General features: G+C 43.7%; 1 protein-coding gene across 1 annotated transcript; it reads right to left on the reverse strand.

The window, feature by feature from the left end:
- Positions 1–380: 380 nt before the first annotated feature.
- LOC139572308 (ceramide synthase 2-like) lies at positions 381–11,213 on the reverse strand. Its single transcript, XM_071394993.1, has 7 exons — positions 11,062–11,213; positions 10,518–10,568; positions 9,412–9,504; positions 8,560–8,688; positions 4,906–5,012; positions 4,562–4,715; positions 381–3,821 (listed from the first exon to the last, which is right to left on the reverse strand). The coding sequence occupies exons 2-7, from the start codon at positions 10,539–10,541 to the stop codon at positions 3,690–3,692; spliced, it is 639 nt and encodes a 212-aa protein (XP_071251094.1). The 5' UTR covers positions 10,542–10,568; positions 11,062–11,213; the 3' UTR covers positions 381–3,689.
- Positions 11,214–12,674: the final 1,461 nt, after the last annotated feature.

The following is a 12,674-nucleotide window of genomic DNA, read 5'->3' on the forward strand; positions in this document are numbered from 1 at the left end:
ATACAAGTGACATCCAATAAGAAGGCAACCCCAATGTTTGACCACTTACACAGAATCACAGGCCAGAATCATCTGTATAAAATGTTATTTGAGTCAAAGCAAGATCTTAACCTTTAAGATTATTTGAGTGATATGTTATACTCACATTATAATGTAATTTTGTATTATAATGTAATAAACCTACTACTCCTTTTTCAGAAACGTGTTGTATGTGTGTACACTAAAATAAGTGCACAATATACAATCCCCGTTTTTATAGAAGGTTATAGGCCTCAGTACCTAAACCAAGACATAGGAAACCAATAGATACTCTCCCCTTATCCACCAGTGAGGAGAACTTCATAATTTGAGTGTGTAAAACAAACATTGGAGTAAACAGGTTTGGCGTAGTGATTCATGATCGTTGTTTTTATTATTAATGATAATACTTAAGCATCATAATACACACAAAAAAATAACACTGTAATTACGTGACTGTTATTTTTCCAAAGCGACGGGGGAAGAGAGGAAGATTGGTCAAGGTTAGTACAAATGAACGAGGGTTGGAATGGGGATGTGAAAGGCTGTGAGGGGAGGATCTCAGAATGAGGGAGGAGGAGGAGATGGATGAGTAGAAGGAGTGGGGGACATATGGAACAATGAGAAGGAAAAGAAAGAGGGAGAAAGGATGAATGAGGATGAGAGGAGCTGAAGAAGGTAGAAAGGTGAGAGGGTAGGCTATCCCATACATTCCAGATAAGGCACTTAACATACAACAACAATTGAAAATATATAATGATAAAAATACAACACTTCCATTGTTCCATGTATCATACTTTTGCTTACTGAGCAATTGAGTTGCTAAAATCCAAACTCAAGAAAAATCCAAACTTTTCTAAAACAATGATGTCAAACATGAAACATAACTGTAAACCTGTTTCTCATAGGAATCATACCTCAAATCACTCTAGAATAACAAAAAAACACATACCACACACACGGGATAATCTAATCCGGGGCAGTATGGCCTAAAAAATCTGCCCTAAATAAAGCCTAAATTACAATGGCCCTTTCCAGTCTCCTGAGAAGAAATGTCCTGTTCTGACCAACCAATCCAGGCCCCCGATTAATATCCATCATGAGGCATGATATCATCAGTGTGGGTCAGGATTCTACTGGATCATTGTGCCCAGAAACAGATTGGACTGGACTGGACCAAACCAAACTGGCATTCAACTCTGCAAACATTTGCAGAAAACTTTCATCCTTACAAGGTCATTGTTGGAAGAAAGAGTACACAATCAAGTGTTTTCAATAGAATAGAACAGTTCGCTCCTGTTGTCAAACATTCTTGGTGAATTGGATTGTTGGTGGGCGCTCAGAGTTGGGAGCTTCATAATCGTTAGCGGAGTTGAATGCATCTCTAGTCGATGACATGCGTCATACCACACTGGATTGAAACCACAACTGGTCCATACTGGTCTTAACTGGTGTAGACTGGAAAACAGTTAAAATATTTATTTTTAAAAAAATATGAATTATTGACATTCTATTTGGGATCCTGACTGGCTGGACTGTTGTTGTTTTTTGCCTTTACATTTACAATGGCAATTTTTGTTTTTGCAAAAACTATTGAAATATACTGAAAATAAAGTTCTGCCTGTGTGACCTTGGTAAGATGTCAATGATACTCAGAAGATATACTGAATTAGTCACGCACATACAGAGCAAAAACATGATAAAACTGTTTGATAAAAAGTATTTTCCTCTCCAATGTCAACGGAGAGTGTCTACAGACAGAGCGTTACCACTGGCACATAAACATGAATCAGCAGAGGAAGGAGAGCATCATTCAGAATCAGCAGAATCTCAATATACCCAAAAAACGATTTAACACTTTGTTTGAAGGACTGCTTATAAGCTGCTTATAAACATGATTACATCGTTTATTAACCAGTTAAACATTATTACAGTTTATGAACCAGTTATTCACATTATTACATTGTTTATTAACCATTCAATAAAGCAGTTTATAAACAGGCCCTCAAATCAAGGTCCATACAGTGCAGTATTTAAACCCATGCTACCAGTGAGGGAGACAACCAGACTCCCTCACTATCTTACTGCATGGCTTCTACAAGCTTAGAGGTGTCCCAAACAACGTCAAACAACGCCCATTCAGATGTACTACAGGAGCTGAGCAGAAAAAAACATAATTGCATAGAATCATAAAAACCAGGGCTGGCGAATCTGTATGTTCCAAATCAACATTCACACAAGGACACATTCACATGATTGTATAGTTGTCTGTCAGGTTAAATCTTGTTGTGTCTCTTTTCTAAAGTCTGTCTTTCATGGCAACTGGAGTATTGGACATAAAGGCACATGGACAAAACATGCTTATAGCAGGTTGAGCAACAACAAGGTAAGTGAAAAATAAAAGAATAAGGTAAAAGCACCATAATCTGGCTGTAAGGCACATGAGTACAGTAAGAAGAGCCATAGTAGAAGCAGCATCACACTTTCTCCCCTTCCTTCTCTTCTTCCCTTCATTCTCATCATTCTGTCCTCTCTTCCTTTCACATCCTTTTGAACACTCTAAGAGGGACTGAAATCACACTGACGTTCCCAATGCTAATCCTTAACTTGTGTGTGGGGGTGGGGGGTATTCTCATGAAACCAGTTTTAAAATGTCTGGAACAAATTGAGTTACAAAACTATGATGCATCTGCAAACAACTATCATTCTGAGGACTAAGATGTCTAGTTTTAGGGGAAAGTGTCATGTAAAAAAAATAAAAAAAAACATTTTCATTACTGAAATGCGTCCTGATTAAATTCATAATTTTAGAAAAATACATCTTTAGAAAAACCTAACTTATTTAAATAAAACAAAATATGTTGCTGTAGTTTGTCCATAAATTATAAAAATGGTATACTAGTTGAAGTTTACATTAAACTATAATATTTATTACATACAAGCAGTGTCTGTGGATATGTCTCATTACCATTTTTTTCAAGTTCCTATAAAACTCCTGTTTTTAAATAAACATTTCTTCACCCATGATGCATCATCTAGAGTAGTCCTTAGAAAACAGCTAAAGAGCTCAAATTGGGAAAAAGTCTGATTTTAATTTTATAATAATTGTCATTTAAAATATTTGTATTTTCAGTGTTATATTTAACTCAGGTATTTTCATTAGGGGAGCAATGTTAAAAAAATATTATAAATATTGATTTATAACTTTTTTGGACTTCAAAAACTAATGAGAATTTTGTGAAAATGTTGGTAGAATGCATAATATCTGATCAAAAACAAATACTAATTATGAAATAGATACATATAGATCCTAATCTCAGTTATTCAAGAGGACATTTTGTGTAAAATTACTAAATGTATTTGTTTTTACAGTTTCGTGAGAATTACCCGTGTGTGTGTGTGTGTTATTAATGAACTATAATAACAGGTCCATGCCAATTAATGTAGTATATCCAAAATTGTGTGTGTGATTGAGTGTTTATAATGTAGTACAGTGTATCTAACCACAGGCACAGGTCTACCTGTAGTTCTCAGGCTTTAGGAATGCCTTTCCTTCTCCTTCATCCATTTTCCCTACCACTCTCTCCCTTTCCCCTTCCCTCCATCTCTCCCACTCTGCTGAGTGAGGGATGTGAATTCTTCACACTCTTACTTCCTGGCACACGTTTTCATTACTCCGTCTTGCGGTGGTTGTTGTGAGCGGCGTGACCATTCTGCACCGCGCCTTTCTTCTCCACCCCCTCCTCTTCCTCCCCTGACTCGTCTGTCTCTTCTTTATCGCTCCTCTCGTCCTCCACCTTTTCCTGAAGCGAAAGAAAGAGAGGTGTGTTTAGAAACATGTCATCCGTCCAGAGACATTACTTTTCCTTTCCGCAAACTGAACCCAAACCAGACTGCTGCTCTTTATCAGCTGGGCTTTCCAACACATATCAACGTGTGATTTCTGAATAAACTTTCTCTCTCCTCCACCCAACCCTCCTCTCCCAGTCTCTCTCCTCCACCCACCCCTCCTCTCCCAGTCTCTCTCCTCCACCCACCCCTCCTCTCCTAGTCTCTTTCCTCCACCCACCCCTCCTCTCCAAGTCTCTCTCCTCCTCTCCCAGTCTCTCTCCTCCACCCACCCCTCCTCTCCTAGTCTCTCTCCTCCACCCACCCCTCCTCTCCCAGTCTCTCTCCTCCACCCACCCCTCCTCTCCTAGTCTCTCTCCTCCACCCACCCCTCCTCTCCCAGTCTCTCTCCTCCACCCACCCCTCCTCTCCCAGTCTCTCTCCTCCACCCACCCCTCCTCTCCTAGTCTCTCTCCTCCACCCACCCCTCCTCTCCCAGACTCTCTCCTCCACCCACCCCTCCTCTCCCAGTCTCTCTCCTCCACCCACCCCTCCTCTCCCAGTCTCTCTCCTCCACCCACCCCTCCTCTCCCAGTCTCTCTCCTCCACCCACCCCTCCTCTCCCAGTCTCCCAGTGTTGTCAGGGTGTGTGTGTGTCGTGTTGTCAGAGTGTGTGCAGTGTTGTCAGGGTGTGTGTGCAGTGTTGTGTACATACATCGCTGCTCAGGAAGCGGACGGCCATACGCAGAATGAGGATGGCCCAGAAGATATGGAGACACTGCAGCACCATCATAAGGAAATTCAGGAAGTAGTATCCAAAGAACGGAGAGTACATAGTCATTGGATAAATGTACGTAGAATAAATGATGCTGAGAGAGAGAGGAGAGGGGGGGCAAGAAGAGTGAATAACATCAGTAACAACCAACAGACATGCTAATCAGAATTTGTTGTTAACTGACTTGCCTAGTTAAATAAAGGTTACATAAATAAAACAATCAGAATGGGTGTGAGAGAGACAGATCATTGGTGTGTGGTGGGAGTGTTCAGGTGTCATCTCACTAGAAGGGGAAGATATAGAGTCTAGTGAAGATGAAGACGGGAGCGAAGAGGAAGAAGACGTAGTTACTGGTGTTTCTCCATCCAGCATAGATGAATATCTTAGCGGACTATCAGAGAGAGAGAGGGAGAGAGAGAAAGGTTGTTGTTGTTAGAAAATAATTGTAATGTCATATTTCTTCCACCAGGGGGCAGTACTAACTCTCTCCATATCTCCACTTCTCCAATATCAGTAGTACTTTGTCCACTTCCTGGTTTATCAAATAAAATGTGACTTTCTTGTGGGTGATTCCCCTGTGGGCCCCACCTACAAACCACATGTGCTAACTGTAAGTTGTATTGGATAACAGCAACTACTAAATCACCATAGTATTATGTGTGACTAGGAGACTAGGAGAGGAGGGGTGGGTGGAGGAGAGAGACTTGGAGAGGAGGGGTGGGTGGAGGAGAGAGACTAGGAGAGGAGGGGTGGGTGGAGGAGAGAGACTGGGAGAGGAGGGGTGGGTGGAGGAGAGAGACTGGGAGAGGAGGGTTGGGTGGAGGAGAGAGAAAGTTTATTCAGAAATCACACGTTGATATGTGTTGGAAAGCCCAGCTGACAGAAACAAACATCTTTCTGGTAAGAAGAGGGGCGGGGGGGTATGCCTTATGATTAACGAGACGTGGTGTGATCATCATAACAACACACAGGAACTCAAGTCATTCTGTTCACCTGATCTAGAACTCCTCACAATAAAATGTCGACCGCATTATCTACCAAGGGAATTCTCTTCAATCATAATCACAGCCGTATATATTCCCCCCCAAGCAGACACATCGATGGCCCTGAACGAACTTTATCTGACTCTTTGTAAACTGGAAACCACACACCCTGAGGCTGCATTCATCGTAGCTGGGGATTTTAACAAGGCTAATCTAAAAACAAAACTCCCTAAATTCTATCAGCATATCGATTGTGCTACCAGGGCTGGAAAAACCCTAGATCATTGTTATACTAATTTCCGCGACGCATATAAGGCCCTCCCCCGCCCCCCTTTCGGAAAAGCTGACCACGACTCCATTTTGTTGATTCCAGCCTACAAACAGAAACTCAAACAACAAGCTCCCGCGCTCAGGTCTGTTCAACGCTGGTCCGACCAATCTGATTCCACGCTTCAAGACTGCTTCGATCACGCGGATTGGAATATGTTCCGCATTGCGTCCAACAACAATATTGACGAATATGCTGATTCGGTGAGCGAGTTCATTAGGAAGTGCATTGACGATGTCGTACCCACAGCAACGATTAAAACATTCCCAAACCAGAAACCGTGGATTGACGGCAGCATTCGCGTGAAACTGAAAGCGCGAACCACTGCTTTTAACCAGGGCAAGGTGACCGGAAGCATGACCGAATACAAACAGTGTAGCTATTCTCTCCGCAAGGCAATCAAACAGGCTAAGTCCCAGTACAGAGACAAAATCGAGTCGCAATTCAACAGCTCAGACACAAGAGGTATGTGGCAGGGTCTACAGTCAATCACGGATTACAAAAAGAAAACCAGCCCCGTCGCGGACCAGGATGTCTTGCTCCCAGACAGGCTAAACAACTTTTTTGCCCGCTTTGAGGACAATACAGTGCCACTGACACGGCCCCCTACCAAAACCTGCGGGCTCTCCTTCACTGCAGCCGAGGTGAGTAAAACATTTAAACGTGTTAACCCTCGCAAGGCTGCAGGCCCAGACGGCATTCCCAGCCGCGTCCTCAGAGCATGCGCAGACCAGCTGGCTGGTGTGTTTACGGACATATTCAATCAATCCTTATCCCAGTCTGCTGTTCCCACATGCTTCAAGAGGGCCACCATTGTTCCTGTTCCCAAGAAAGCTAAGGTAACTGAGCTAAACGACTACCGCCCCGTAGCACTCACTTCCGTCATCATGAAGTGCTTTGAGAGACTAGTCAAGGACCATATCACCTCCACCCTACCGGACACCCTAGACCCACTCCAATTTGCTTACCGACCCAATAGGTCCACAGACGACGCAATCGCAACCACACTGCACACTGCCCTAACCCACCTGGACAAGAGGAATACCCATGTGAGAATGCTGTTCATCGATTACAGCTCAGCATTTAACACCATAGTACCCTCCAAACTCGTCATCAAGCTCGAGACCCTGGGTCTCGACCCCGCCCTGTGCAACTGGGTCCTGGACTTCCTGACGGGCCGCCCCCAGGTGGTGAGGGTAGGTAACAACATCTCCACCCCGCTGATCCTCAACACTGGGGCCCCACAAGGGTGCGTTCTGAGCCCTCTCCTGTACTCCCTGTTCACCCACGACTGCGTGGCCATGCACGCCTCCAACTCAATCATCAAGTTTGCGGATGACACTACAGTGGTAGGCTTGATTACCAACAACGACGAGACGGCCTACAGGGAGGAGGTGAGGGCCCTCGGAGTGTGGTGTCAGGAAAATAACCTCACACTCAACGTCAACAAAACAAAGGAGATGATTGTGGACTTCAGGAAACAGCAGAGGGAGCACCCCCCTATCCACATCGACGGGTCAGTAGTGGAGAAGGTGGAAAGTTTTAAGTTCCTCGGCGTACACATCACGGACAAACTGAATTGGTCCACCCACACAGACAGCGTCGTGAAGAAGGCGCAGCAGCGCCTCTTCAACCTCAGGAGGCTGAAGAAATTCGGCTTGTCACCAAAAGCACTCACAAACTTCTACAGATGCACAATCGAGAGCATCCTGTCGGGCTGTATCACCGCCTGGTACGGCAACTGCTCCGCCCACAACCGTAAGGCTCTCCAGAGGGTAGTGAGGTCTGCAGAACGCATCACCGGGGGCAAACTACCTGCCCTCCAGGACACCTACACCACCCGATGTCACAGGAAGGCCATAAAGATCATCAAGGACAACAACCACCCAAGCCACTGCCTGTTCACCCCGCTATCATCCAGAAGGCGAGGTCAGTACAGGTGCATCAAAGCAGGGACCGAGAGACTGAAAAACAGCTTCTATCTCAAGGCCATCAGACTGTTAAACAGCCACCACTAACATTTAGCGGCCGCTGCCAACATACTGACTCAACTCCAGCCACTTTAAAAATGGGAATTGATGGAAATTATGTAAAAATGTACCACTAGCCACTTTAAACAATGCCACTTAATATAATGTTTACATACCCTACATTACCCATCTCATATGTATATACTGTACTCTATATCATCTACTGCATCTTGCCATCTTTATGTAATACATGTACCACTAGCCACTTTAAACTATGCCACTTTATGTTTACATACCCTACAGTACTCATCTCATATGTATATACCGTACTCTATACCATCTACTGCATCTTGCCTATGCCGTTCTGTACCACCACTCATTCATATATCTTTATGTACATATTCTTTATCCCTTTACACTTGTGTGTGTATAAGGTAGTAGTTGTGGAATTGTTAGGTTAGATTACTTGTTGGTTATTACTGCATTGTCGGAACTAGAAGCACAAGCATTTCGCTACACTCGCATTAACATCTGCTAACCATGTGTATGTGACTAATAAAATTTGATTTGATTTGATTTGTGTTTATTATCGTATCATGGCAGGGATATTATTATCATGTTATGTTGGTGACCCAGCTCTCCTGTAATTGGTTGTACCTCCAGTAAATAGTCGGAGGAGTCGTGCAGCAGCATGATGAGCGTGCCCGCTCTGATGTAGTTGACACACCAGGAGAAACTGATGAGGAAGATGGTGGCCATATGGTGAACCATCTGCTCCTTAAAGTCCTACAGAGAGGAAGGGAGGGAGAAGGAGGGAAAGAGAGAAATGCAGAGAGGGAGAGAGAGAAGGTTAGAGTTTGTGTTTTGTTACCTTGATAACATGATAACATTCTGATCCTTCACACACACACCTGCACGCATGCACACGCACACACACACACACACACACGCACACACACACACTATAGTAAATCATGCCAGAGGGCCATCAGGTGATATTTAGCAGGTACACACTGTCTGTACTGACCTGACCCTAGTGGAGTAGAGTCCACTGACAAACTCCCCTTTAACCTCCGGCTCCACACACACAAACACGTCATATCAGTCTAATGTCCACCTCCTGCAGTTGCCCCCTGGCCCCTGTCCCTATACACACTGACACTTACATCAGTGTCATGACAGTAACCCCTGGTCGTCAGCACAGGGGCAACACCATGGCAACAGCAGGAGAGGGATCGGAAAGACTTGCTTACTGCGTTCAATGAATCACTTGTAGCTAACAGAGTGTGCAGGCTTGGTTAACCACTATCCCTGATCTTGTAAACTGCACTCTCCCATGTATGGAAGAATCTTTGGGTGATCTGCGTGCTGTAATTGATTGACTCTTAAAGTGAATAGGACTGTAAGTAAAGGGATTCTGTACCACCATTTTTAGTGGTTCATTTGTATACTGTATACTTGATTGTTACAAGCATAGTGTTTCGTAGAGCAGGTACGGTGCACACTTACTTTGCGTTTGACGTCTGACGCCACACTGAAGATTAGAGAGACGTAGAAACCCAGCTCTATCATATAGTACCAATACTGAGACGGCAGGAGAGTCTGGGGGAGAGATGAAAGATTGAGGGATGGAGAAAGAAATAGATGAGGGATGGAGGGAAATAGATGAGGGATGGAGGGAAATAGATGAGGGATGGAGGGAGAAATAGATGAGGGATGGAGGGAGAAATAGATGAGGGATGGAGGGAAATAGATGAGGGATGGAGGGAAATAGATGAGGGATGGAGGGAAATAGATGAGGGATGGAGGGAAATAGATGAGGGATGGAGGGAAATATATGAGGGATGGAGGGAAATAGATGAGGGATAGAGGGAAATTGATGAGGGATGGAGGGAAATAGATGAGGGATAGAGGGAAATTGATGAGGGATGGAGGGAAATATATGAGGGATGGAGGGAAATTGATGAGGGATGGAGGGAGAAATAGATGAGGGATGGAGGGAGAAATAGATGAGGGATGGAGGGAGAAATAGATGAGGGATGGAGGGAGAAATAGATGAGGGATGGAGGGAGAAATAGATGAGGGATGGAGGGAAATAGATCAGGGATGGAGGGAGAAATAGATGAGGGATGGAGGGAGAAATAGATGAGGGATGGAGGGAGAAATAGATGAGGGATAGAGGGAAATAGATGAGGGATAGAGGGAAATAGATGAGGGATAGAGGGAAATAGATGAGGGATAGAGGGAAATAGATGAGGGATAGAGGGAAATAGATGAGGGATGGAGGGAGAAATAGATGAGGGATGGAGGGAAATTGATGAGAGATGGAGGGAAATTGATGAGAGATGGCGGGATGGAGAGAAATTGATGAGAGATGGTGGGATGGAGAGAAATTGATGAAAGATGGAGGGATAGGGAGAGAGATGGATGGGGAGAGAGAGAGAGGAGAGAGAGAGCAAGATAATATCAATAACATACATTGATACTTCCATAATATGCTTTCTGAACACAGTCAAACACTGGACATAACATGATATGATTGATTATGATTTATGCCTTCCAATGACTTTCCTATGTTACAATGTTACCACTCGTCAATAACCAGAGGGACATACCAGAATAGGGAAGCCCTGCCACATCTCCTTAAAGTCATACAGCCAGGGTTTCTGAGAGAGGGAGAGAGTTATACATAAATCGGAGAGTTCTAACTTCAGTCAAAGAGAAATACAGCATTGAAACAGAAGAAGTGATACATCATTTTCACACCCTCTTTCCCTCTATATATTAATGTGTCTTTATAATTATCTTCCAGTGTCATTTGTAAGTTCTTTATTAATCATGTTAGAAAAAGATCAAATTGTATAACATTTGTTTTGGATACTCAGTTGTCCCTGATATAACCAGCACTGTTGTTGACAAGGCTTCTATTCTATCTTAGTATCCTGTAACACATTAATGCTGTCAGTGAACAGGCTCTGTTTCTCCCATCAATGGTTTAACTAGGATCTAAAGTTTAAACTATGAGTCATGACAGAGGTCACTTTAAACAATGAGTTATGACAGAAGTCAGATGACACGATTGACCAATGTTGGTGCAGGGAGATTAGCTAGGAGACAGGCGAGAGTTTTAAAGGTCAAAGGTGAAACAGCAGTACTCACGTCAATGAGGGCAGCTAGGCCAGCAATGAAAGCAAGAAGGTAAAAGGTGAATCTCCAACTGCAAGAGAACACACACAATCATTGGACAACACACACACACACATACTTTATACTATAGTGCATTTGGAAAGTATTCAGACCCCTTGACCTTTTCCACATTTTGTTACGCTACAGCCTTATTCTAAAATTGATTAAATCGTTTGTTCCCTCATCAATCTACATACAATACCCCACAATGACAAAGCAAAAACAGCTTTTTAGATATTTTTGCAAATGTATTAAAAATACAAAACTTAAATATCATATTTACATAATTTTTCAGACCCTTTACTCAGTACTTTGTTGAAGCATCTTTGACAGCGATTACAGCCTCGAGTCTTCTTGGGTATGACACTACAAGCTTGGCACACCTGTATTTGGGGAGTTTCTCCCATTCTTATCTGCAGATCCTCTCAAACTCTGTCAGGTTGGATGGGGAGCGTCGCTGACCAGCTCTTTTCACGTTTCTCCAGAGATGTTCGATCGGGTTCAAGTCCAGGCTCTGGCTGGGCCACTCGAGGACATTCAGAGACTTGTCCCGAAGCCACGTTGTCTAGGCTGTGCTCTCAGAGTCATTGTCCTTTTGGAAGATGACCCTTTACCCCAGGCAGAGGTCCTGAGCAGGTTTTAATCAAGGATCTCTCTGTACTTTGCTCCGTTCATCTTTCCCTCGTCTCCAAGTTCCTGCTGCTGAAAAACATCCCCACAGCATGATGCTGCCACCACCATGCTTCACCGTAGGGATGGTGCCAGGTTTCCTCCAGACGTGACACTTGGCATTCAGGCCAAATAGTTCAATCTTGGTTTCATCAGAACAGATGGTTTTTTCCAAGCAGGACTGTCATCTGCCTTTTACTGAGGAGTGGCTTCCGTCTGGCCACTCTACCATAAAGGCCTGATTGGTGGAATGCTGCAGAGATGGTTCCCTGGGCCGTGGATGTTGATTATGGCAGCCCCCCGCATCTCTCTGATTCAGAGGGGTTGGGTTAAATGCGGAAGACACATTTCAGTTGAATGCATTCAGTTGTACAACTGACTAGGTATCCCCCTTTCCCTTTCTGGAAGGTTCTACCATAGAGTAACCATCGGGTTCTTGGTCACTTCCCTGACCAAGGCCCTTCTCCCCTGATTGCTCAGTTTTTCCGGGCGGCCAGCTCTAGGAAGAGTCTTGCTGGTTCCAAACTTAGTTCATTTAAGAATGACGGAGGCCACTGTGTTCTTGAGGACCTTCAATGCTGCAGACATTTTTTGATACCCGTCCCAGATCTGTGCCTCGACACAATCCTGTCTCGGAGCTCTATGGACAATTCCTTCGACCTCATGGCTTGGTTTTTGCTCTGACATGCATTGTCAACTATGGGACCTTATATAGACAGGTGTGTGTACCTTTCCAAATTATGTCCAATCAATACATTTGACCAAATGTGGACTCTAATCAAGTTGTAGAAATATCAAGGACTATCAATGGAAAAAAGGATGAACCAGAGCTCAATTTCGAATCTCATAGCAAATGGTCTGAATACTTATGTAAATAAAATATTTAAGTTTTTTATTTTGAATACATTTGCACAAAT

This window comes from Salvelinus alpinus, chromosome 4, assembly GCF_045679555.1.
Source record: "Salvelinus alpinus chromosome 4, SLU_Salpinus.1, whole genome shotgun sequence".
Classification (NCBI taxonomy): domain Eukaryota; kingdom Metazoa; phylum Chordata; class Actinopteri; order Salmoniformes; family Salmonidae; genus Salvelinus; species Salvelinus alpinus.

Bases quoted from the DNA above. Each gene is read 5' to 3' on its own strand.
- LOC139572308 (XM_071394993.1), bottom strand. From the start codon at position 10,541: ATGTGGCAGGGCTTCCCTATTCTG. The intron at 9,505-10,517 runs GTATGTCCCTCT...TCTCTCCCCCAG, and splicing joins GGCAGGGCTTCCCTATTCTG to ACTCTCCTGCCGTCTCAGTA. The intron at 8,689-9,411 runs GTAAGTGTGCAC...TCCTCTCTGTAG, and splicing joins CGTCAGACGTCAAACGCAAA to GACTTTAAGGAGCAGATGGT.